Genomic DNA, 27,221 nt, shown 5'->3' on the forward strand with positions numbered 1-27,221 from the left:
TAGTCTCATTTATCACACCATTCTAAAACAGTGTTTCAGATTCTGTTTCAGGATTTCTCTTTAAACTTCTAATGGTAATGTACCAAGGGCCTGTTGAGGCATATTTTCAAGAACTATACTAAGGCCACAAAATACATGTAAGACATTGCATGTTTTTCATGATTTTTATTGCATGAAGCATGCAACCAGCAAAGAGACTTTAACGAACAACCTTTCTTTTATCATAGGTTGAATATTTGGCACTTTTACATAATGTAATAAACAAACAAATTTACGAAGGTATTGGCTGTTACCATCCCAAAATCATGGTAAAATTTTCTGTTAGCTAAACTTGCATTTCTAAAAAAAAACAAGCTGCTGGCGAAATGATTCATATCAATGAATTATCATCCAACCCTTGGAAAATGACTACTATTTACCATTACTTGTCAAATTTCAAAGAACTTAAGCAGAAAAAACTTCCCATAATACAATCTAATTAATTCCGGTACAGAGTAGATAATGAACATCGAATTTTAATTAGATTGCACATAATTCTGACAATGCTCACCTATTGTAAACAGACAGGGGCATTTTCCGACACCTTAGCCATCAATATCAACAATAAGTACTTGCTCAACTGACCGCAATTCACTTGAACTACGGTAAATGATTCTGCTCTCTGTCCAGATTATCATGTGTTTAAATCTGTGGCCCAAACAAATGGATATTTGTAGAACAGTTCAACATAGTCCACTATACTGATCTTCTCTAACAATATGTTCTCAAAACATCACAGCATTAAGTATAAGTTAGGTATAAGGTGTGATAAAATCAATCCTTAAAAAATGTCAATGGGGGAGAGTGTTGCAATAACAGGTAGGTAATGATAAAACATGATCATTCAAGTTTACATATTCACTTGGCAAATTGTGAAACATTTACTCAAAACCATTTAACTATCCATTCATTCCAGATTCACAAATATTCACATATTTTTACACACTACCGTTGCTAATTAACTCAAACATTCAGGTTCTCAGTTATTCATATGAAAAAATTCTGACACACTTTTTCAGTCATTCATACATTAAGGCTAAAAATCATTCATGGGATGAGACCACTGTAAATCACATGAAGTCATAAGAGATACCAATCACAGACCACACAGGCATTGATGTTCAAAATGAGCGACGCTTGCTTTCGCACCACCCATGAATATCATGGCATTTCACACATCGCATAAATATCACTAGAGTTCACACATCACATAAATATCATGTGAATATTGTCATAAATTTAAACAAGAGATCCCAGAGGGATCTTGGTGCCCACAAAAGAATTATCTACGTCTGACAATGAAAAAAGGGATCTTTTCTCAACTTTTCAAACTTTTACTACATATTATGAAATTAGAGAAAGATCCTTTCAGTACTTTCTGAGATATATAATAGTAACAAATTTCAATTATCAAAATCCAAGATAGCTACCTGTCGGCCATCTTGTTGACCGCCTGGTCCAAAAAAGCAATATGCACAACTAAGGTCCAAGGGAAACCTACATATAAAATTTGAGACAGATTTCTGTAGTACTTTCTTAAAAATAGCGGTAACAATCTCCAATTGTAAAAATCCAAGATGACGGCCTGTCAACCATCTTGTTGACCGATCGGTCCTAAAATGCAATATGCATAACAATGGCCCTAGGGGAACACTTCAGTACTTTCTGAGAAATAGCAGTAACAAATTTTAACTATCAAAATCCAAGATGGCGGCCTATCGGCCATCTTGTTGACCGATCGGTCCCAAAAGGCAATATGCACAACTAGATCAAATGGGGAAGCTGCACATGAAATTTGAGACAGATCCCTCCAGTACTTTCTGAGAAACAGTTGTAACAAACTTCAGTTGTCAAAATCCAAGATGATGGCCTGTCAGCCATCTTGTTGACCGATCGGTCCCAAAATGCAATATGCACAACAAGATCCCTAGGGAAATCTGCACATGAAATTTGAGACAAATCCCTTTAGTACTTTCTGAGAAAAAGCTGTAATAAACTTCAATTGTCAAAAACCAAGATGGCTGCCTATCGGCCATCTTGTTGACTGATGGGTCCCAAAAGCAATATGCAAAACTGGATCCCTAGAGGAACCTGCACATGAAATTTGAGACAGATCCCTTCAGTACTTTCTGAGAAATAGCAGTAACAATCTTCAATTGTCAAAATACTAAGAGCGTGGCCTGTCGGCCATCTTGCTGACCGATCGGTCCCAAAATGCATTATGCACAACTAGGGTCCTAGGGGAACTTACATGTGAAATTTGAGAAAGATCCCTTCAGCCCTTTCTGATAAATAGTGGAAACAAGAAATGTTAACGGACTGACGGAGGGAAGGATGAGCGACAGACCACAGACGAAAAGCGATTTGAATAGCCAACCATCTGATGATGGTGGGCCAAAAAGCATCACAGGAATTCACACATCTATATGTGAATTTGCTTATCCCATAAATGCTACAATTGATAAATATTACAATAATTTCCGCATCTCATATATACATGTATGTGAATTTGAGCATCCAATGAGTTAATGAATATCATAATTCATACATCTCATATACATTATGTGAATTCAAACATCCATTGGGTATCACACAAATATAATAATTTACATATCACATAAATTCACACATCTCATAACATCATGTGAATTCACACACTACATGAATGAAACATGAATCCATACAGCACTTTTAATGTGAAATCATATATTAATGTGAAAATTCATGAATCATGGGAATCCACAAAGTTCCATAAATTTTAACATAAATATAATGTGAATTCACATTATTAGGAATATCACACAAATTCATACTTATGAATATGAAGTTTATCAAAATATCTTGTGAATTCATTTTCATGAATACCATGTGAATTCAAAAATTTAATGAATATCATGTGAATTCACACATATGTCCACAGCCTGCAGGACAGAATTTGCGGGTAGAAAACCAATTAGCCATATGTTGTAAATGGCCTCCATGAGAACAACCTTGACACCAGAGGAATTGTCCTTTCACTGGATGATGGCTGGAAAGAAATAAACATTAACATCATTATGATGAATACCACTGATGTTGCTGTTCTGACCAAATTTTATCAAAACAAAGAGCGACGATTTAGGACTTAGGTACGTTTGTTTTGGGAAATAGGAGCTTAAGGAGGCAAGTATATTTTCTTTTTAATGCACATCGACATTGAAAATTACTTTTACTAAAATGTAATTTATTTTAATTTTTTTTATTTTTTTTCTAAAAGCATGTTTTGTTGTCACTCACCATAAGGCACAAGTGTTGATAACGACCTTACATCTATCACAGAGCCAGCCCACTCGTGAGAGCACTTTATTGCACATTGAGCAGTGTAGAGGAATACGCGTCGACTGTTGGTTCATCATAGATATCTGAGGGAGGTAACTCATTTTTATTATGACGTTAGAGACTGTCCACAACTTGAAACGTCCCAGCAGGTCTGAAATTGAGTTAAATATTATGTTTTAAGACTACAAGCATTTTCATCCTAGATTATGGATTAAAGCTAGTTGATTTCTATCAAGATTAAATGTGAAAGGACATCATGCAAATCAAAATATTGTATTTAAGAAGCACTTCAGGCATTAAAAAAAAGTTAAGATATTTCACAGAATTATTGCAAAACCAAAGTTACAAAAAATTAAGATAAAGAAACTTTAAGTTATTTATATATTCAGTCTGCATTTTCAAACTTTTCAATTCCAGATAAGTGAACTTCAGACACTTATTGTGTCAAATATGGCACGTTTACTTTCATATCTGGGCATATATTTTCAAATCAAAGATTGTTGGTATATGTTGTAAGCAGTAACACTTCTTTGATGAATTAACAGATTATTTTCCGTAATAACTCGGTAATGATTTTACCTATATAAGACATGAACCAGTTTTCCTGAGTAGCAATGTCGATATCTGGACGATTCTTAGGCCCCAGTACCAGCAGCATACACACAGGAGTCTGCACATCCCCCTGATGTAGTATAACAGATAAATGAAATTTAAAATTCTTGTGAACAATCATGAACATTTAAACCGGAACTGAACAAAATGTATTGACAATTCATCTGACTACTTATAAAGATAAAAAATCTCTTAATTTGTCTCATACCCTTATTTTCCTACACCACTTTATAATAAATTCAATATATGTATCTACGGCAAGTTCAACACACTTCAGCAGGATTTGTTTGAAATGATGGACGACTTCAGCAATTGAAAGCTTACACTTTCTGAGATCTTGCAGCATAAAGCATGAAATAAAACTTCAAAGATGATAAATTCAAACCTGTTCAGCATAGAAGTACATCATGTCTACAACATGATTTGAGAATCCAATATTTGGGACGTTCATATCGTTGGAGAATGTAACAAGGACTTCCTCGTCCACATTTGACCTTGAACTGTGTTGAAGACTCTGCACGTTGCCCTCACTTTCATTTGCACTGGCAGGGGAGTCATGGCCGTTGGCCATGGAATCCAGGGGATTAGGATGTTCCTTTATCTCGTGACGAGGCACAAAGGCTTCATTTGGTAATGTCAGCTCCTGTGTATCATGTAAATAGAAATATCTATTTTTCTTATAAGTCATAAAATTGAAAAAAAAAATCCATAATTTTGTCAGAAAAAGTTGGTTGAAACCATGCTTTAAATAAGTGAAAATGAAAGAAAAATTATAGAAAGAGCAATTAAAGAAAGAAGCATTATGGTTTCATCAACTTGGAGGAATGTCTTATTTATTCTTCAAAGTTTTAAGGATTTTCTGTTTCAAGTGACAATGATCTTTAGGTTTGACCTGCTGGTGACCAATCTGTATGAATTTAGGCCAAAGGGATGTTGAATTTAAATCATTACAATTATTAGCAAAATCAGCCTTGACATTTAGTCTTCAGACATGAGAAGCATTCCCAGCCTTGTGCAGGTAACACAAAAATAATCAAGCCTTATCTACTTCCCCGATGAAAACAGGTACAGAACTGTTGATCTATAAAATATGACAACTGAAGGATGTAGAATATATATACATATATAATGTAGATGGTGAAGGAAAACCAACCAGTGCTAACTCTGATTATAAATTGTGACCAGAAGTAGACGGCTTTTTGTCATATGGCAGAACATCTAAACCACTCAGCCACTTAAGCCCCTAATACAGTTACAGACCCTTTTATATCTTAAATCTTAAGTCTACAGCCCCTATGTTTATACCTGTAATCCCTTGTTTACAGACCCTGTGTATATACCTGTAATCCCTTGTCTATGTCCCCTAGGGAGTCGTATGTCAGTTGATCCCCATCAAAAAGGATGTCCCACTCAGTAGAGGCCTGCCCTCGAGCGATACTGGATAGATTCTCCTTGATGATTTCTTTATCAGAGTCCTCATCACTTCCACCTATCAATAGATACATCAGTTTATAAGTCTCAATAGAATTATTCTTTTTTAACTTTTATACTTGGTTTCATACATTCATACCTGAAACTTCATCATTGAATGCTCTAGTCCTTGAACTAGAACAGTCTAAATATGTCTTTAGGGGTGAAAGACTTAATGCACTTTGCAAGTGAGTCCTCCAGCTATATATGCTAAGAAGGTTTGACTGAAGTTTAGTCAAGTCCAGCAGCTTATGATTAGTTTATGTAATGATTAGAAGAAAATATGATAGATAATTCTATGTACAATACCACCAAAATACTGGTAGATGATGGACTGGTAGATACCCAGTATATCAAACAAAGCCCATCTGTCCCTTTGGCCTGATCTCCAGTCTCAGCATATATAATCCCTTCCAATATTTGAGGCTAAAGTCTAAATTTCAATCAACAGTCAGGTAGAAGCTAAAAGTAACTTCTAAATATTGTTAACATGAATATGCGCATTGAAAAATAAATAACTGATTTCAATTTAAAGCATAATAGAAATCACTGCCATGAGAACGTTCTAATTCACAGTGTTCTTTGACACTTACCAGATGTAACGTCATTGTTGTCTAGGTCTTGGTGGTCAATTTTCTGGGAATCCTTCTTCCCTTCAAATATAAACAAATAGCATAGGTCATTAAGAAATCAAAAGTAACATGGTCTATTATTATTAGATAGACATTTACTTAGATTGGGTTTGATTTTTCATTAAGAGTTTAAGCAAGGTTTCTAAGTCATATGGCTCCAGATAAATAGGTTCTAAAATATCTTTCAATATCATCTCTCTTAAAAAAAGGTGAAATATTCTATTAATCTACTTAACAGATAAGTCTAACAATCCTTAACTCAGAAATCAAAAGCAATTTTGTAATGTTGATGTATTATGAATCATGTGAGTCATATTTATAGGACAGCTAATATAATTTCAATACTTTCAAGAAGATGGAGATGTTATTTTGGAGAGATGTGATGTGAGATGATGAAGGGCTTGAGGACAGAATCATTTGAGTGGCACACTAACCTTTGTCTGTTTCTGGTTTATCACTGCTGTTGGAGACCATGGACAGAGTCCTGAACTGGGGATCTGTGTACAGACTCTGTGAGTACATCACCATCAGCATCCGCCAACTCTGGGCTACCTATATAAAACATATATCAAATAAAATCTTCACAAAAAAATATCAACTTAAGAGCTGACAACTAACACATATCCTGATCTAATCAATTGGTGTACAAATAAGTCAGTCTTGTAATGGTGTATAGACACTCTCCATTCCCAGAGAATTAAAAACATCTATCAGTCATTGGGTTGAAAATTCTCTATCACATCCTTCTGGTAAGGGAAGATAAAATCAAACATACTTGGTAGCGACCTTGACTTTCTGCCACTTGAGCGTTGTGTTCACAAAGCTTATCCAACGAAAACCCCTTAAGCAGATAGCGTTGGGCGGAATCTCGAAACCAGTCCATGGAAAGCGATGTCTGGAAAATCACACACATAAAAATGTATATACAACCAAAGTTGAAAATAATTGAAATGTTTTGAAATTTGATGTGATGATAATTACAAATAATTTCTTCAATTATCAAATCTTGTTATCTGGTTTGTTTACCTCACGTTTATCACAGTTGTATACGTGTAGTGAGCTATAGGCCTGTGTGAAATGGTCACTACGCGACGGCTTCTTCTGAAATATCGACAATTTCCCGGAACTGTTTTTGTCTAAAATAAATAAGTACAAATGTTAGAAAAGCTTTTATAATTCACTCAAATTATGTCTCGCTAACACAAAACACATGCAAATTTTCAAAAACTTCGTTGAAATTACAAGTATTAGCAGGCTAGAATTAAAATAATGTGATTATTATTTATAGTCATTCTGCATACAGAGAAGTTTGTCCTAGTTTATGATTTATGATTTTTTACATAAAATCTCCTTACCTCTACTACTACCAGGTCACGATCAATATCACATGACTCTTCATGAGATGTTGAACTAGGTAACACATATGTTTGAGGCTCTATGTACTAACGGCCAAATCCCATCATTTTACTTTAGGTAAAATCATATAGGTAGGGAGATATAGTAAATACCTGTAGATAGGGTGCGTTCTCCATGAGCATGTGATACCATGTAGTCGAGATTCATGTCAATACCGGACGGTGTAACAAGGTCGGCTGGACGTTTTGCATCTTTAAACACATGTTGGTACAGAGTACAGTCTTTACTACAGCTGTAAAACATATGTGGATCTTCTTTCTTCCACACAATATCTGTTACAAAAAACAATGACATCATGTCATACAGCCAGCTCGTAAATATTTCAAATTTTCTAATACATAATTACATTATAATGAATATGTGACATTGTAGGATCTCCTTGGTAGACAAAAACGTTCCATACTAGCAGGAATTTCCTGTCATATTTCCACATAAATTAATAGATTCCAGACTACAAAGCCATACTATTCATGCATTGAGAATTACTAAGTGATATACCACGTAGTTGTGATACCATACTTTTACACATTTAGTCTGGAAGCCAACAAACAGGTAAAAGACCAGTACTCTACCATTGTACCCCCATAATCAGATCAGGACTTTTATGTACCTGTTGTGACATCTTTGTGTTCCTCAAAGGACGCAAATGGTATGTAAGGACGTTGGATATTCCAGATATTGATGCTGAAGTCAACAAGGAGGGATGAACTAGCAATATGAAAACGTCTCTGAGGTCGCCATCGTATCCTCATCACGGAGGCAACTGTGTGGATAGTATAGAGTAGCTTGTTCCTCTGGAGATCCCACACCTGTCAACCAACAGTGTATTAACTTACTCTTTAGTGAAACAAGAAAATTCTGTAGATTTAACCACATCAGACTATACAATAGACCCTCGATAATCAGGGCACCTTCATTCCCAGCCTATAAACTACATCGGTACAAGAATTAATTCTACATCCTTCACTGTTTGATGGATCTTTGTTGGTGATATGAAGGATTCAGGAAATGATAGTTTACTGTCAATACTGGTCAACTACCATCAGAAATCCCATGACACCAGATACCACTGGTCAGCCAATTTTGACACAACGTAATGTTTTAAAAGTGTCTCACTGTGCTATACCTTTAACATTGTTGGAGAACCACCACTAGATAATGTTTGATTACAAATGTTCTCGTGTCCCTGTCAGCACTATGATATTTTGTGAACAAAAACATCAAATTAGTACAATAAATGTTTTTTAATAGAACATCTTCTACTAATTTGAAAATATGCTGAGCCAAGTTTTGACCGACCTTGATAGATTTGTCACGGCCAGCCGTGCCAATCCAGTTCCTGTCCTCTGGATGCCAATCAATACTGAACACTGGGCCGCTGTGTGCTGTGATCTGTTTCTGGACACGGTCTGGCTGTCTCATATCCCATATCTAAGAAAAAAATTATCTGATTTTTGTTAGCAGCTAAGTCTCAAAAGTTCTGAACTTCTTAGAGAATAACTAATATCTATATTAATTAATACCAAAAATATTGATTATTCTAGGTAGTAAGTCACACATTTATACATCCAATATTTATCCTAGATAGTTTGATATCACTGTAAAGAACACTATTATTTTTAAAAGTCATGATAAGAAGACATCATTATATTTTCAGTATCACATTGTCAAGGTCAGTATTGTCACATGACCATTAAGGATTTAGCCATATTAGGAACCCTGAATGTCCTCATTACCTGAATGTTTCCACTTTCATCAGCAGCAGCAAAATGGAAGTAACTAAAAGCACTGGGACAAAACTGGACATCTCGGACACTGCTTCCTGATACAAATGTGGTGGACACTGTCCGCTTTCTTACATCCTGTAAGTCACGTAAATCAATGTTTCATTTCACATTATTAACATTAGATTTACTAACATTATGTTGGCTTAGTTTACCTATCTAAACATAGGTACAGCTGCGTCTTTATTCAGACCTAGTCTGGATGAAATCAATATAGGAACAAATATATTGTCTACTGTTTTATTGTTATATTGTAAAGATGCACCCCTTCAATTATTATAACATAATTAAAATATTTTGGTAAAGAATTCCAGTGTTCAACAACAGCTTTATATACACATAATCACAATATTGATTACCAGAAATAAAACTTACAAACAATTTCATTGATCCGTCTTGTGAACCACTCAGAAGTAAATTTACTTCATTCTCATGAAAACGAACACGGTTTACTGTACGATTATGGTCTGTAAACACATAATCTAAAACAAAAAACATGGATTAATTATTCCCGTTTTTGGTATTTTCAAATGCTGGTTCATTTTTTCTCTGTTATTTCATTTCAATCTAAGTGAGCAGTTATATAGCTTGATCATGATCAGCTATTCTCTATTCTGAATATGAGTCCTTAGGTCTGATAAGTATTTGATTGCTCTCAGGTGAACTTAATATCTAGCCTACAGTGATGTATCTAATGTATCATGTTTCACAAGCAAAATCACACAGAAAAAAAACTGAAACTAGAACTACAAGTCAATGGCTAACTAATACCCCCTATCACCCCTTATTTCAGAAATTATATGACAACCAAATGCTCATCCATTATGTTTCCATAGTAACTGTTATTGAAGCATGTACATTTGATAGGTCAAATTATAGGCATCCATATGTTACACCAATTAATTGACCAGGTTTGAACAAAATTGACCAAAAAGCTAATAAGTTATTTGCCATTTTACAAAAACTGTATTTATATAATGACCTGGTTACCACAGTAACCAAACTCTTGGCAAATCAAATGCACTTCTACATATGGTCCCCAACATTGCTGTAAAGTTTCCTTGAAACTGACCCAGGCATGGCATAAAAAAAAAAAGATAAAAAAAATCAACACTGCATTCACATCAACACATAGTCCCCAACATTGCTGCCAAGTTTCATTGAAATGTATCCAGTAGTTGAGGAAGAGTAGTCCAGACAAAACTTTACTACGAACAGACAGACAGACAAGCTAATTTCAATATAGCCCTTCTCCCTAAAATTGTTATGGGGTGGGTTGATAATTAAATATTTTACTAGTTTTCTTCATGAATTAAGCATGATTAACTTATACACTGTTGTTTTTAATACATCAGCTTTATAATATAAGCACAAACTTGTTCCAATCTAATTAAAATTAGACATGCAATTTCCGTCCCACTACAATACTCTACGTTATGCTTCAATACAAGAACGTAAAGTAGAGTATCGTAGTGGGAGCGGAATTACAAGTCTAATTTTAATTAGATTGAAACTTGTTCCTCCATTGAACTACCTGGACAAGTTCTCTGAACCAAAACTAACCTTGTTTGGACTTGCTAGTCCTGTTTATATCCCATAATACTACAGACCCATTGGTGGCCGCTGATGCTAAAATATTGTCTGTAAAAAACACATTATCAATCATTAAGGCAAAGCAACAAAAATGAATGTTTGAATTACATTTATTTCAAACTTTAAAATTAATAGTCATTTTCAATACATTTACTGCATTCCATTCATACATGTATGTAGAAAAAAATAAGAAACATGATATGAAATGTTTAAAAACACATTGTACTTACCTTCATTTTGGTTCCAGGTGACATCTGAGGCACTGAAGTTTAGGTTGACATTTCGCCCAACACGAAGATTCATTTTCTCCTCAAACTTTTCATCCTCAATGCTAAATATTTTGAACACTTGAAAAAAGATGATAAGGGTTTATGTTACATATAAATATCAGACAATTGAATAAAATTCTGATATGATAAGTTTTGGACATGCATTGTGAATTTAATAACAAAGAAATGAAAAAAAAAAAAGAAACAGAATAATAGACCACTATGTTATCAGCGATGTAATATGTAACCTACAAATGGAGGTCACCCTAATATTACTTTTTGTTTAATTCATGTATAATTATGCCAAACCATTTATGTATATGTTTTTTTATCTTCAATAAAATACATTGTATTTATTTCTATGGCTAAAAGAATGACATGTCACAATACATATGTATATCATTGTATCATGTACATTGTATGCAATATGTATCATATTAATGTAATTTTATTTTTTGTAATATTTTCAGCCTGCAGTTGAATTACTCAGTTTAAACATATTGTCTCCAAGAACTGATACACTGACTGAAGTTTTACCATTGCGGCCTGCGACAACAGCCAGAGACGTATCGCGGTTGATGGCCAAAGCATTTACTGGTCCTTCACAACTGCAGTGCATCGTCTTGAGTACAACTGGGTTGACTATAAAGAAAGAGAAAAAACATTAAAAAGTTAAACAACTTTCAAACTCATCAGAACAATAAAAGTGCTTGACAGGAAAACCTTATGATGTAATTGAAATTTTTCTAATATTATTGAACAGGCAATAATATAATATACAATATTGTATACTGTATTATATAAAAATACAAAATTGAATTTAAATTACAAATATTGGACCCCATAATTGTACAAAATTGATTTCTGCAGAAACAGTGTTTTTAGAGGATAAAAACAAAATTGGTTTTCAAACTTATTCAACTTATCATTGTACTTGGATCAATAAAATAACAGAAATATTATATAAGATTAAAACAAATAAGCTTACATCATTTTCAAAATTTGATAATATTCATTCTATAAAACAAGAAAATGTAAAGAATGAATACCTCGATCATGGACAGCTCGGGATACATTGTGCATCATACTCATGGTTGTTGATTAACGGGAACTGTTGTTTACTGGAAATTAACTATTTACTGAAAACTAGATCCCTTTTCCAGGTCCTCTTCATTTGATCATGGTGACTATACTAAAAGGAAAAATGACTGTTCAAGTAATTCATGTATATTTCAAATACTTAAACATATTGGATCCTATATAATTCACACATATACAGTTGTGCATTAAATATTACTAAAATCAATTTTGACAATTTTTGTAAGTTTCTGATGTTGAATTACGGTAGGCTTTTAAAAATGGCTACGTATTATGGGCTGATTAAATTTAACTCATCAGACATCTTGGGATATTATTTTGTTGTGTACTTTTTTTTATCTTACAGCAGGTTTAATGCTATAAGCTAAAATATGTGTACGCTTGATGTAAATATGCACTTTTCATAAATATTTCAGTCACTTTTTTGTTTTGGTAGTTAACTGAATTTGCCAATTTTCAAATTTTAATGTAATTTTACAAAATTAATGCTGTGTGTGTCTGCAAATTATTTGATCACCAATAAGGAAAAAATATATATATGAATAATACATATAGTTTTTATTGTTTTCTGTGTCTTTAAACAGCGATCACGTTAATTATGACACCTGTGTGAGCTAATCTCATCGGGAAGTGTATTGATATGTCACAGTGATAGGTGTGGGTGGGGGTAATAATCCTTTGGCACGTGTCGGGAAGGGTGAACTTTCCACAGGTAAGTCTGAAGACACATCACCTGATTAACATTGTGGATATGCACAATATTGACACGTGTCATAAGTTGACCGAGATCGATGACCATTGTGTTTTTACAACTCATAAATAAACATGATATGTTTTCATCTGCTTTCTTGTAGTATACATGAGGCATATAATTATCAGTTCTTTCGACTAGAACTTAACAGTAAGTAGTGCATACTTCGCGTAGATGGTAAAGAAGATAGCTGACCGAGTAAGCGGTATGTGAAATGCAACAATTACCTAATTTTGCAACTCGATAATATTTACAGGAAAAGTTGAAGTCAACAAGGGAACTTCAGTTGTGAACTACGTCATCAATACCGGGCTAAATTATGTTCCATTTCCGGCTCTGGATCACCCTAAAGCTTACAGTCAGTGTGTGATTCTTATGTAAATCAAACATCTGCGTGATTCATAACACCGGAGTGATATTTGCGTTTTACGTTGTTGGAAGTTGTTTGTTTTAGAAAATGAATTTCCAGCCGAGATCTCCGTTTCAGCAGCAATCCGGATATGGACAGAGCAACAACAGTTCACGGCAGCCTAGTCCACAACAAAACATTTTACATGGCTGGGGTACGCCTGCAAGGGGCTTCTCTCCGAACCCCAGTCCGCGTGCCGACAGACAATTTCAATCGCCCGGTTCTGCGAAACATCACAGTCCTAGGCATTTGAATTTCAGTTCTTCCAGTTATAATTCTCCTACGTATATGAACTCGCCAGGGTATGCCCATCCATACGATAGGTACTCATCCCCCAGTGATTCCAAGTTCAAAACGCCCCACTCTCCAAATCTCTTCTCTCCCCCGGGGTCAAGAGGGCGTGGCGGTTACAGTGGCAGAAAGCATAATCAGAATTTCCACAGAAACTTTAATCAGGTACATAGAGATTGCTGAGTAATTTGATTGTTATATATTTCCAATTATCTTTTTTAAGCAAAAATATTTCACTATGTTATAAAACTGAAGTACAGCCATGGCCAACGGATAAAAGTTTTTAGACACGTCATATGTTTACAATATACAGGAGTCTAGCTAGGTAGTACAGTAGGCCTACAATATTTTATATGTATTTTGACAAATTTTCATTTGTCTATCGTGACTTTATTCTTAATTAGATTTTCTTGCAGATGTTGATTGAAAAGAACTTTATTCAGAATGTTTGCCATATCAATATTTCTCCTTTATTCGGTTTTGGTAAAATAGATAAATACATGCAAAATTTGGACATCAATTTGTTCTTGCTATTAATTATAATTCCACTAACAAAGTAAGTTATGGAAATTATAAATATATCTCTTACAAAATTTGCAAATACTTTTCAACGTTAACTCAAAATTTAAGGAAATTTTGTAAAAAAAAAAAGCGAACCCACTATAGTTGATAGAAAATTTGTCAAACTGCATCTATAGTAAAAATATGATGTGTCCAAGTACTTTTGTCAAATCTCTGCACGCCTCAATATTATGCAAGTAAATATTAATCAAAATCGATGATAAAATCTTACATTTTTCATGACACTTTATTAAATTTATATATAAAAATTAATGTATTTATAAATCATGTTGGATCTAACAAAAATAAATGCCTACTTATTCCCATATCATTTTTTGGATGAGTCAGTGATTGTAACTTCCAAAAAGCCATCTTTTAAAAACAACTTTATATGAGCTCTCCAATTGCAAATATCTGATACTTTATATGAGGGATGCCATTCTGTTTCTACAATGTATGTTATATAATGCAGACTAAATTCCTATGAAATTGCAAAGTTAATTAACTTCATTTCCAGACTCCGAGACAAGACCGTAATTGTAATCCGGGAGGCAGTGGCAATATTGAAGATTACTTCCATCCGAGTATGTTACATGATCCTTGGAAATTTTGTAGTTCTGTTCCGGTCACACATGAACCATCGCTGACAACGTGACGAAATACACCTTAAAAAGTTCAGTTCAGGAAAATTTAGGGGAGAATGTCTGGTAAAGTTTTCAGGCCCATGCTTCGCCCCAATAACAAAGTATGCTTCAGGTATAAGATGCTATAGCTCAACTCCTGCATCTTACATATAAAATACAACCAAAGGCAGCTGCTAATATTCTTATGAAAATTTATAATGGCCATCTTGCGTACTTGTATATACTTTCATTGGTATAAAAAAACTAAAGGCAGGGTGCATAAGGACCTAAGTGATTGTTGATCACATTGATGCCCTCAATCCCTACAGTGCTAATGGAAGACTGTACATACAATTGTGCAATTTGTATATATACAATTTGTATTGATGCATTGATATATATACAAATAGAAAGTTTAAAAACAACAGTATTTGTGCACTGAAAATTAAGTTTCAGTCTATGGCTATATGTTGAAGACATATATGAGTTATTCAAAAGAAAAAAAAAACTCTTCCAGGAACATATTGGCAGCTTTAGATTCATATGGAAGTGAAAATAATTTGAAATTGTGTTTTATAAAAATGTATAGCAAGACTTTTGTCGCCAATACAGGCAGCATTTTAAAGGACAATGTTTTTAGCTAGAGAGAGATTTTTATTTCTGATAAAATAACTTTTCAGTGGATTGAATTACTACAATGCTTACACTTGTGTATTGTTGTTAAATGTATGTTTTAATGAAATTATAATTTATTTAAAGTTTAGGATTAGTAAATACTATTCTGACTAATTCATATAATATTCAAATGCTTTAGGCAAGCAGTGTCATTGTTAAATTGTGCATTTTCAAATCTCCATGTACAAGTTAACGTTAAACTTTTAATTTAATATATTATTTTATTTTGATGTCACTTTTGCTACAACCAATAATATGATTATTAGTATTGTCATTTGAAATTTTTGAGAGAGAAAAAAATACCCATCAAATTATTATGAAATAAAATTTTAAATGTTAAATAGATAATCTTAGTGTATGTTTTATATTGCAATTGTCTCATTTAATTGTATGTATATTGAAGATGGCAATAAGTTTAAATTCTAAACATCTACAAGTGATATACATGTACTTATGATTATTCAAAAGTTTTCCATAGTTCATTAATCCAAAGAAATGTTATTTTAATACATGAGTTTTGTACAAATTCAGCTTGTAGTTATAGAATGCTGTATTTTCTAGTCTGATCAAGGAACCTTTAGAATATTTTAACAATGTCAATTTCATTGAGTTTAGGCAGAATCACAAGGGAATTTTATGAGGGGTGGGTAGGTGGGGGGATTAGTAATTCACACATTTTTTTAATGTTTGGTCAAGTTTTGATTTTTTTTCTTATTTTGCCGTCAGAGTGTTGTACTTTCAGTGGTTATTTCCACAAAAAACCTAATAGTTATAACTGCCCTGTGTCACACACACTTTCATTACACCCCTGAATAAGTAAGACATGTAAGACAAGTATAATTCTACGAATGAAATGAATTAATAACAATCAAAATGTTCATGAAGTTATGGTTCCATACACAACATGCATTTAGCCCAAAATTGGTTTGGAAAAGGATTGAAGGTGTAAAATTCAAGGAAATTCTCTTTATAGTTACTAATTGCCACAGCATTCATTATTTAAATGATGGTAAACATTATATTTATAAAATGATCTTGGGTCTGATTGGTTAACATTACATTGTGAACCGGAGGCAGCAAACCAAATGGTCATATAGCCATCGGGAGACAGGTTGGATGTGTACTTTTTGGGTAAAAAAAATTGTAATGAGACACTATAGTCTGATGTCATGCATGTTGCAAGATCACAGTTTTTGTGTCGCCTGTAACGCAAGGGCGACACTTAAGTATCACTATGTCGGCGTCGGCGTCCGGGAAATGGTTTTCGTGCAATAACTGAAGTATTTATTGTCCAATTTCAACCAAATTTGGTATATAGCTTTATATCAATGAGATCTCAAATGAGTTTGATAATGGTCAAAATCCGTCAATATTTGCAAGAGTTTCAGGACTTTAAAATCGTCAAAATAGAAAAATCCATGGTTTCCGCTCGATAGCTTAAATATCTATGGTCCAATTTTGACCAAATTTCATTAATTGTTTTATATCAATGATATCTCGCATGAGTTTCATAGTGCTCAAAATCTGTCAATATTTGCAAGAGTTACGGGACTTTAAAATCGTCAAAACAGAAAAATCCATGGTTTCTGCTCGATAACTTAAAAATTTATCGTCCAATTTCAACCAAATTTCATAAAATGTTTTATATCAATGAGATCTCAGATAAGTTTAATAATGGTCAAAATCCGTCAATAATTACAAGAGTTATGGGACTCTAAAATCGTCAAAACTAATAAATCCATGGTTTCCACTCGATAACTTTAGTATTTATTGTCCGATTTCAACCAAATTTGGTATATTGCTTTATGTCAATTAGATCTTAGATGGGTTCGATACTTTACAATATCCATCAATATTTGCAAGAGTTATGGGACTTGATTACTTCACCTAAATTATTAACAATATTTTCAACTGTAAATAACTATATTTTTTTTTTGATGCTGTGCAGGCGACACATCCACTTCCGTGGAATTCTTGTAAGTTTAAAGTCTTTTGTTTAAGCTAGTAATCACATGCTATTTAAAAATTCAAATGTGTACCCAAAGTTAATAATAGTTGACTCTGCATTTGATGGAATTGAACCACCACTGAATCAAAAGATTCAGTTTACCAATAATGCTTTGTTGAAATCAACCTTCCATTTACTACCACTATGCCATATTCTAGTTACAGGTAAATTTGCACCAATTACTAACCTCCATCAAGCTGATCAAGAACTAAACCAAAGTCAATTCAATGTTTAAATTGATAACAACACTGGGTGTGAAGTTTGATGGACAGGAATTACAAATGCTATACTGTAAATTTTATTGTAAAGAAAAAACATGAAAATTTCCATATACAATTCTACAATTGCATGAATAAATTGTGTTTTTAATCATGCCAATAAGAATAGAGATCAATTTTCATTGATGAAGATCAGGTGAGCATTTACCCGGATTTCTAAATACAAGGGGAGATAATTATGTGTAATGGATTTCATAAATTATATGGATGACATTAATTGTTGATTATAGTAAAAGAGTTTAACTCCTGGTGTTAATAATACATAAGATAAGCATTCAGTTATCAATCTGATTAAAATCATATCTTTTAATATCTCCATGCTTGCTCCTCTAAACCTTCACTCTGTAATTACATAGCAGTGAGTAAGGTTTATCTGAGTAGCTTGCATGAAATTAAGATACAATATTAATCAGATTGTAATTGTATAAACTAATTAAGAACAGATATAGGTGAACTTCTTTAGATATGCGACTAATAATTGACTTTGTTTTTGGATGTAAATTGACTATGAATACACCAATTAAGATAATTATAGATCATGATATGCAAGTGAAAAGTCATTGTTATAAAGATTTCAGCCCCCATTCCTTTGACATTATTGAGAAAAATAAATATAATTCCTCCCCTTTTCATCTGTCCTACACATTATAATGTAATATAGATTGAATTTTGTCCCCATAGTGCAGAGATGATATAGCAACAAACGTTTTATATGTTGTAAACTTTCAGAAAATATGTGGCAATATAATGAGGTTTTACTTAAAAAGTTAGTTTTACAAAAAAATATTGTGTTTTCTTATATGTTGCCTCCCCCGTGTAATATGTCCATATTTGTGATACATCCTATATCTACACACTATATGACTATATTGTGATGACCTTTTCACACACCTTTGCTCTAGTTAGAAATGCACAATATCTGAATATTGTGTTTTGCATATATCTAAATATCATTCTACAAAGTTGATAAACTATTATTTACAAACATTTTGACCTCAAATTATGTTATATGTGTCAGATTTAGCTTGCTGCCTATTCTCACCCATTGATTATAACACTACAGCAATGATTATTTTCATATTTATATCTAAGGGGCCCATTTTCCCCATAATGTTAAATTGATCCAATTTTCCAGAAATTCTAGAGGTACATTTTATTTAATTTGGAAATTCTATGCTACTATGATGTACAGGTAATGATATCACAATATTTGATAAGAAACATTCATGTTAAAAATGATTCTAAACCTTAACTTTATATTGTATAATCTTTCAAATTATCTTCTCATGTTCAGTTCCCCAGTATTAAACAGCGAGCCCAAAATGTATAAACTGACACCCCTTCCCTTCTTTAGCCAATCCGTTATATTACAGGTGAGAATTACCACATTTATGGCCCTTAATGGGTTTCTTTGTTCATTAAAGAAACTAAATGTTAGCTACAATATTGTACTCAAAAGACTTAGACAGATAATGGTGTCGTCTTTAGAGCTACAATTGGTACCTATTACTGCTAACGGAACAACAAAATGATCTTACAAACCATCATTAAAACACCTGTATTCATTTTATCTTGCTTGTTTTATATCGCTTACCTACTATGCAATAAAACTGAACCGTATATAAAAATATCAAATTCACAGTAAGACGTAATTTGTTTCACTTAGAAATATGATGGTCTTTTCGAAGGAAAATTATACAGCAAGTCTACAAATAATGAATTTGAAGTCTCATCATGAGTGGTCAAGTAGCTAGAATGTTCGTTCAAGTGATTTTCTGAGGCAGTGCTCCACTACGACACATATTCCATAGGCACCATTTCATACCCGGCCGAAAGGTATAGTAGGCCGGGTACGTATATTTGTGTATACGTATAAATGTGTGCTACATGGAATTGACACCCGTTTGAATAATAACTTAAAACCAGTGAAATCTGTAGCTCCCTCCCCCTTAATTTCCATAAGGAGTTGTCTCCTCTTATGTCAGTCATTATAGTTATATCTTCTCTCAGCTGCATAGTGCTGGAAATGTGCTCAGTGTATGGGTTTCTTCCTATAGTCAGATTTATACGCTTTTAATATTTGAGCTTTTCCATTATTTTTGTGAAACATTGAATTTTGTCTCCCTATCCCTTTCCTTCATAGTTTATAAATGAAATAAACAAATGCCCTTCTTTGTAGTCAGTCTTACACATCTTAAGGCATTTAACTTAAATATCCCCACTGGTAGTCAGTTCTACAAACTGAAACATACTCAGTTATCTCCCTTAGTACTCAGTTCTTCACACCTTGCCCTAGCCACATCTTAATTTAATTGTGGTTTGTATACAACTGTTCCCCCTAATCACTGTTATTCATGTTGTATCCCTGTTAAGTAAGTCAATAACCTTAGGTTTTTGTGACAGTTGCTACCTTTTATAGCGAGACATGAGGATTTACATAGTTATCTAACCTTACAGTCAGCACCCATATATAGCTCTTTATATATACATTGTATATAATTGTCTCCCTTTGAATCAACAGCCTTGTACTTTGTAGGACATCAAAAATGTTTTTTTTTTTATTCAGGCCTAGCCTTTTATTGATATTTTATACACAGCTTTCCCCCTCTGCAGTCAACCCTACATATCAAATATATATATATATATTGTGTTAATATCAAAAACTTCACTCCTTGTGTTCTGCTCTAAACATTATATTGTGTTTTATTTATACTCTTCATATCATCCTACATAGCCAATACACACTTCACTCCCTTAGATTATACAGTATTATGTTTGCCATACACAGCCCTGTAATACATTCAAATGCTATTTTCATTATCAGATGCTGTCTCCCCTTTTTGTCTGTTTCCCCTTATTCAGAACTGATAATGTTTACACATTTGTACCTAATATAGTCTGTACTATATATATATATTACTTGGTGCATAATATAGGTTTAATGTAGTTGTATATCCTTAAAGTTTGTCTTTGACATATAATATAATTTCCATAATTTATTTATCATCAATAAGGATACCTATTACTTGATACAAATACTGGTATTTCCATAATAGAGAGCCCTGAAAATTATTTTCATATAGAGAGACCTGAATATTATTTAAATTGAGTACCCCTATATAGATATCTAGACATTATAATTCATATATTTTCCATATAGAGAACCCTGAATATCATTACATATACCTGTATATTGAGATCCCTAGACATTATTTTTACATACATATATCCCTAGACATTATTTAAATATTGAGAACCCTGGATCTTATTTTCATATAAAGTATCCTCTATAGAAATCCTTGGATATAAAGAACACTGGATATTATTTACATATAAATTATCCTCAACAGAGATCTCTAGACATTATTTCCATATAGAGATCCCTGGCCATTATTTCCATATACAGATCATTGGACAATATTTACATGATGAGAATTTTAGATATTATTTACATATAGAGTACCCCCTATAGAGATCACAAGAGATACCGTTTTCGACCCAATAAGTGCCTAGGGCGTTACAAAAAATAAACAAGAGGCCCAGAGGGCCTGATACAAAAATAAAAAAATAAAATTTAAAGGTGCTAATAAGATGAAAATATTACAAATCTATTGTTTTTTGTAGTTTTGGTCTTTATTTATGCCTGGGCAATTGAAAATCGAGGCCTCAAAAGGAGGGGGTGCTAATAGAGGCATGGTGCTTATTGGGTTAAATAAGGTATTTCCATATATAGCTAAAGATTAGCCCTAAAGAGATGCATGGACATTATTTCCAAATAAAGAGCCCAGAATATTATTTATATAGAGAGAACCCCCATACAGAGATCCCTGAATATTTACAGAGAATCCTTGATATTATTTACATATAGAGAACCCTGGACATTATTTATATAGAGAGTACCCCTAATAGAGATCTCTAGACATTATTAATAAAGAGAGCAACCCTAATAGAGATCCCTGGACAATTACAGAGAAGCCTGGCTATTATTTCCATATACAGTACCCCCTATAGAGGAGTGTCCTAAAAAGAACTCAATACATTATTTCTATAACTATGTACATTGTATAATAATTCGATAATGCTTGGAATATTATGAGTTCACCTTATCAACAATATCCTTACATACAATTTAGTGCATAATATTGCGTCAAGACTGTATTGGGCCAATCTACTGTAGACAGGTACCTCAATCAATAGTGCACCCGTTGTACATATAATTTATTTTGTCAAGAAAGTTGTATTTTTTTTAAACTAAGACCTATTTTTAATATTTTGATTAAAATAATGGTAACTCATAGAATCATTATTACAATTTCATATATGTTTTCCATCAATCATTTAACTGATCATGACCCTTAACGATACATTAAGGATTATGTAGAGTTGTGTCCCCTTATAAACAACCCGGCAGCTTGCACACTTCATTTTGTTTTGCAATACATTATCGTGGTGAACATTAAGGATTACCTCTGTTCTATGCCCACTACATCTTTCACCGTTTTAGCTTTAACAAAGCATTCTGAAACATACAATTGTCTCCCCTTTTAGTCAGCTTGTATTATTTATTTTTGATTTGGTAAACAATTGTACCCCCAAGTTAGCCTATCTATTTACATTGTGTTTAATACTTTCTCTAGTATCCCACTATATTCAGCCCTTGGCATGTATAATTATTCACATAAATCCAGTTCAAGTTTGCTATACACATTTATGCTTCACTACGATTCCACATTTAAGTCCTTTAGATTCTTAGCGTGTTTAATGAATTGTTTCCACTTTTCCTATGCCTTTTAATACAGAAAGACAGTATCAATAACCTTTTCCTTGAACTTACTGAAATATAGGTCATAATTGACAGAGCAATTAAAATCTCATCTTGGTTGACCCATATATGGAGTATGTAGTCCTAGAGCCTAATAATTTCGTTAGTCTGGAGAAGCTTTTTCTAATATAGGTCAAAATATAGGACACCTTAACACAGACTTAGTATTACATGACATTCATACTGCCAAACATAGTTAAGAATACTGCCAGACCAACTTGCCAGTTATGAAGATCTAGTTCATATCTGTATGTAAATCTAAGATGGAAACAACGGCCACAACACCTGAGCTCCCCAGAGGAATACTTGTTCAGACACCAATTATTCCGCTTGGATACATTCTTTCCTTTGTAAGAATCTATTGGATCCATCTATTTCACCATGCATACAAGAATAATTTGACCCATCAATTCAACCCTACAAATAAGCATTCTGAGAGTATTGAAGCAATCCATGTCCCCTGTCGGTCCCAAAAAGCTATTACATTGACCTGAGCCTATATTAATGACCTTTGTAATCATATGTTGACCTCAAAATCAATCCAAGACTGTGTTACCTAATAAACTGCCATTGTATTAAGTTTCATGAAAATCCATACAACCCCTTCCTAAGTTATCTTATGGAGACCCAACATTTACCTTTTTACCTCAAAATCAATCCCATCCTATACCCGTTGTATAAAGTTCTTAGTAACAATGCAACCCCTTCTTATATATAATTAGTTATCTAGAAACCACAGCCATTTTCGTTTATTTGAAACAATCGGTTTGACAGTTTGTCAAGTCATTATTTCAAGTATAAATCATGATGGACCTGCAGTTTTTGATACAGGCCTGCGAGGGCTTCATCAAGGCTCGTCTGAAAACACTAAGAAATCACCATATCCATTTTTAAGTCATAAACGAACAATTATGGCCATACAGTATAATAGAAAAACAGCCAAGATTTCCAAAAACAATCAATGTTTTTTAACAAAGATCTTTGTAGGTGACCCTCTCACTCCAATCCCAAACTGTGTTGCCTCACAAGATACTTATGTACCGTATAAAGGGTCATGAAAAATGCAACCGTAAGTTGAAAACATCAAAGATTTCCCCCAAACAATCTATTTTTAGTAACAAAGACCTTTGTAGGTGACCAGACTCTAATCCAAGACTATGTTACCGCATAAGACACAAATGTATGAAGTTTCATGAAAATCCACCAATCCCTTCTTAGTTATCATCTGGAAACCAACCTTTGCCATAACAATCTATTTTTCTAATGTGACCTTTGTTCATTTTGGCCAAATTTCAATCCAAAGCTTTGTAACCAAATAAGCTACAAATGTATGACGATTCAGCAAAATTCATCGATCTGCATGTTCTCATCTGGAACCAACTTCCAGACAGACAGAGATTAACAGTAAAGTCCCCTCCAGTTTCACCGACAGGGGACTTATCTTTTATAACCCAGTAATTGGACCCATCTATTTCACCTTACAAAGAATTGACCGATTTATTTCACCAAATAGTTGGACCCATCAAACAATAACTCACCATACCAAGAATTGGACCCATCTATTTAGTTGGACGAATCTACATCACCAAGCAAAAAATCGAAAAAAAATATCACTATACAAATAATTGGACTGTATTTTTCAATATAATTGCATCAATATATTTCACCAAATGATTTGACCTATGTATATTCCACCATAGAAATAATAAGACCTTGCATTGCCCGATTGGAAAGTCTATTCCAACCTAAGCCAATACACCCCTCTCTTGTAACCTCCTAAAGACCATGGCACCTGTAATTGTTATCCATTGAATCCTGATAATGCTCACCATGAATGACGTCTACATTTTATATTATCTCTGATGGACCTAAATTTGACTAATCAGAAACCTTCACGTTTCCATGGTAGCGGTTCTTAAAATATGTGAACAGTCAAAAATATTGGCATTCATCTATAAAACACCAACTGACCCAAGTTTGTGATGAACAAGTAATTGGCCACTTCACAACACCAGTGTACTGTACCATTGCAAGCAAAATTAACGACATCTGGTTTTATAAAACTATTCAAAAACTCCAAACATAAATAGTGATTTAAAGTCATCAATAACCAAATATAACCTTTCTATTCTACCTACACGAATTCAAATCAGCCCATTCCTAGAAATCAAATTTTATAGATACTCTAGTGAATCATTAGATACAATTGGTACTATCCTTTCTACCCTTCCCCTATATATACTACCCATTTGACCAGTTTCTCCTTAGTCCCATTATAAAAAACTTATTTTTGGCATACATCTTAGCACGTTAGGTAATTACAGTCAATTTATATGATTTAGGGAACCTTGTTATGCTTGAATATAAGATACTAAGAAAATAAGTCTTATTTAGTAGTTTATAATTTGTATGGAAAATTTAAGTATGATTATAATAAATGGAAAAATATAAAGGACTTATGAAATGTCCTCAAATACATACCTTAGTATTGCCATGGCAACACCGATTGGCCAGCTTCCGTCTTCTTTTTCTTCACCTGGCTTTATTTCCTCAGGTCAACATGCATGCTTATCCATGATCAAAGGAACATGTCCTGTAGATCAACATTTTGAATTTTGAATCTTTAGTCCCACCCACATTTTTGGTGGTTTTTTCTTTAAAGATTTTATCAAAAACTTGTTTCTTTATTTAAAATTAAATTGCAATTAATGTAAGAAACAAATGTCTCCTTATGTAATCGTCCTGAGATACAGGCTGAGCAATGATATTCTGTTGCGAGATATTTCATAAAGTTGATCTACAAAACAGCTGACCTTGAATGTTGCATTTCATACCACCAAGAAATGCTCAAACAATGTAAACAAAAAAATCAGGATTTGTTCCCTTCAAAATTGAAAAAGTTGGTGTTAAAGATGTATATTATTTTTTTTTTTTGTATATTGAAAGATATATATATATATATATTGTTTTTAATATTTGAGCATTCTTGGTGTTAGGTATACTAATCTGCAGCAGAGGCTGCTGATCAATCATGCTCTTCTTCCAAAAAATATTTTCCTTCAAAATGTGTATGCTTGATTAAATGATTTGTATCACATGCAAATTGCAAATGCCATTAAATCTTTATTTTGACTGCAGTAGAATACCATTTTGTTACATGCAGTATTCTCTGCATCTATGTTTTCAAAATAAAGTGTGAATTTAGTTATCAACAAGATTGCTTTGAAAAAATAAAGTTTGAGCGCAAATATTGACCGAAATACACATCTATATATGGTTCTCTCATTAGCTCTATTTAAAATTATCTTCATAAAAAGATTTTCAAAATATCTACGTATTTGCAAAACGTGATTGGTTTTAATGAGCAATTATGAATGTGAAGGTAAATCATTTCATCAAGGCTGCTTTAAGCTCTTAAGTTTGTGTTCTTGCTTTTTAGGCATTTGAAGTTATGTAAGTAAATTATCTGCATGTCTGTATGTGGTGTGGTTCTGTGCTTTCAAAAATAAAACCTGGCGCTCAAACTTGAGCAACAAACCTATATATATACACACCATCTGCTTTTCATCATGTTTTCTGAAGTGCTTTGATCCAGTTTTTCCTCTCTCCTGCTATCTTCATCCAAAAGGTATATAAAGACGTTTTTTCATTCCCAAAGTAATGATGGCTTTTTTGACTAAACAATGTCCAATAGTGATTTGTGTAGTGTATCCAATGGTAGACACTGTATTTTCTACAAAGCACATTGTAAATCCACTGTATACTGCAGTCCACATTATCAGTTCAACTACTTGGTATATCCTTACAAACAGTTCAATGCTAACTGCATTTAATATAACTCACTATACAGATATCTTCTTGAATTCCAGCTTTTTGTAACACAATTAAACCAAGGTGTTATATCCGAGAACTTTTCAGACACACAGAATACAACTAAATCCAATGTTCTTGAAAATGTTTAAGCCACACTATCCATAGGCAAACATGACATTTCCCAGTATTCTTCAGCTCCAAATTCTTTCTTTCTTCATCCTTTCTTCTTGTCTATTTCTTTCTGTTGAACATCTTCATTCTTCTAATTAATATTTTATTTGACATTCAACAACTAAAAATAAATTATGTTAAACCTTAAATTCTAAAATTAAAATAACCTTATACCAAATCAATAATCTTTTGCAATACTAATATAAAATATGAAAGACAATTATTACAAGTACAAAGCAATTTCAAATACCAGAAACTGTATAAAACTATTAGAACAATATAATTCAAATATCTTTTTTTTTTTTTTAGATTCTAACATTTTCACTATTTTCTACATTAAACAAAAGATTTTATGATAAACAAAAATGACCTTGACCAGTGCAATTGACCTTGACCTTGGAAAAAGAATGTTTGAACAACAACTCAACTTGGAGTATGACTAGAGAAGAAAACTAGCCTACATTAACAAATAACAAGTGAGACGTGGAAAATTAAACAATCTAGTGGAAAAAAAAGTTGTCAGAAATCATAGCAAGAAATTGTGATTTTATCCAAGGGAATTTTCAACTATATATAAGATTACCTTTT

The 27,221-nt window shown here is 33.1% G+C and overlaps 2 protein-coding genes across 2 annotated transcripts; one reads left to right on the top strand and one right to left on the bottom strand.

The window, feature by feature from the left end:
* Positions 1-152: 152 nt before the first annotated feature.
* On the bottom strand, positions 153-13,323 carry LOC138314693 (GATOR2 complex protein WDR24-like). Its single transcript, XM_069255171.1, has 19 exons — positions 13,210-13,323; positions 12,183-12,325; positions 11,671-11,775; positions 11,095-11,211; positions 10,835-10,912; positions 9,647-9,753; positions 9,224-9,349; positions 8,787-8,918; positions 8,098-8,296; positions 7,580-7,759; positions 7,098-7,207; positions 6,847-6,966; positions 6,506-6,623; positions 6,033-6,092; positions 5,310-5,458; positions 4,355-4,612; positions 3,937-4,039; positions 3,316-3,508; positions 153-3,067 (listed from the first exon to the last, which is right to left on the bottom strand). The coding sequence occupies exons 2-19, from the start codon at positions 12,223-12,225 to the stop codon at positions 2,932-2,934; spliced, it is 2,334 nt and encodes a 777-aa protein (XP_069111272.1). The 5' UTR covers positions 12,226-12,325; positions 13,210-13,323; the 3' UTR covers positions 153-2,931.
* A 41-nt stretch (positions 13,324-13,364) lies between these two features.
* LOC138314697 (M-phase-specific PLK1-interacting protein-like) lies at positions 13,365-19,446 on the top strand. The gene is made up of 2 exons (XM_069255175.1): positions 13,365-13,847; positions 14,761-19,446. Exons 1-2 carry the CDS (start codon positions 13,440-13,442, stop codon positions 14,896-14,898), a joined length of 546 nt encoding a protein of 181 aa, XP_069111276.1. The 5' UTR covers positions 13,365-13,439; the 3' UTR covers positions 14,899-19,446.
* Positions 19,447-27,221: the final 7,775 nt, after the last annotated feature.

The sequence above is a fragment of the Argopecten irradians genome, chromosome 2, assembly GCF_041381155.1.
Source record: "Argopecten irradians isolate NY chromosome 2, Ai_NY, whole genome shotgun sequence".
Classification (NCBI taxonomy): Eukaryota; Metazoa; Mollusca; class Bivalvia; order Pectinida; family Pectinidae; genus Argopecten; species Argopecten irradians.

What these genes read in the sequence shown, in the direction of transcription:
- LOC138314693 (XM_069255171.1), bottom strand. Translation starts at nt 12,225, where the DNA reads ATGAGTATGATGCACAATGTATCCCGAGCTGTCCATGATCGAG. An exon ending in GACTAGCAAGTCCAAACAAG is followed by an intron (nt 9,754 to 10,834) that starts GTTAGTTTTGGT and finishes TTTTTGTTTTAG; the next exon opens with ATTATGTGTTTACAGACCAT. An exon ending in AAAGTCAAGGTCGCTACCAA is followed by an intron (nt 6,624 to 6,846) that starts GTATGTTTGATT and finishes TGTTTTATATAG; the next exon opens with GTAGCCCAGAGTTGGCGGAT.
- LOC138314697 (XM_069255175.1), top strand. Translation starts at nt 13,440, where the DNA reads ATGAATTTCCAGCCGAGATCTCCGTTTCAGCAGCAATCCGGATATGGA. An exon ending in TCCACAGAAACTTTAATCAG is followed by an intron (nt 13,848 to 14,760) that starts GTACATAGAGAT and finishes CTTCATTTCCAG; the next exon opens with ACTCCGAGACAAGACCGTAA.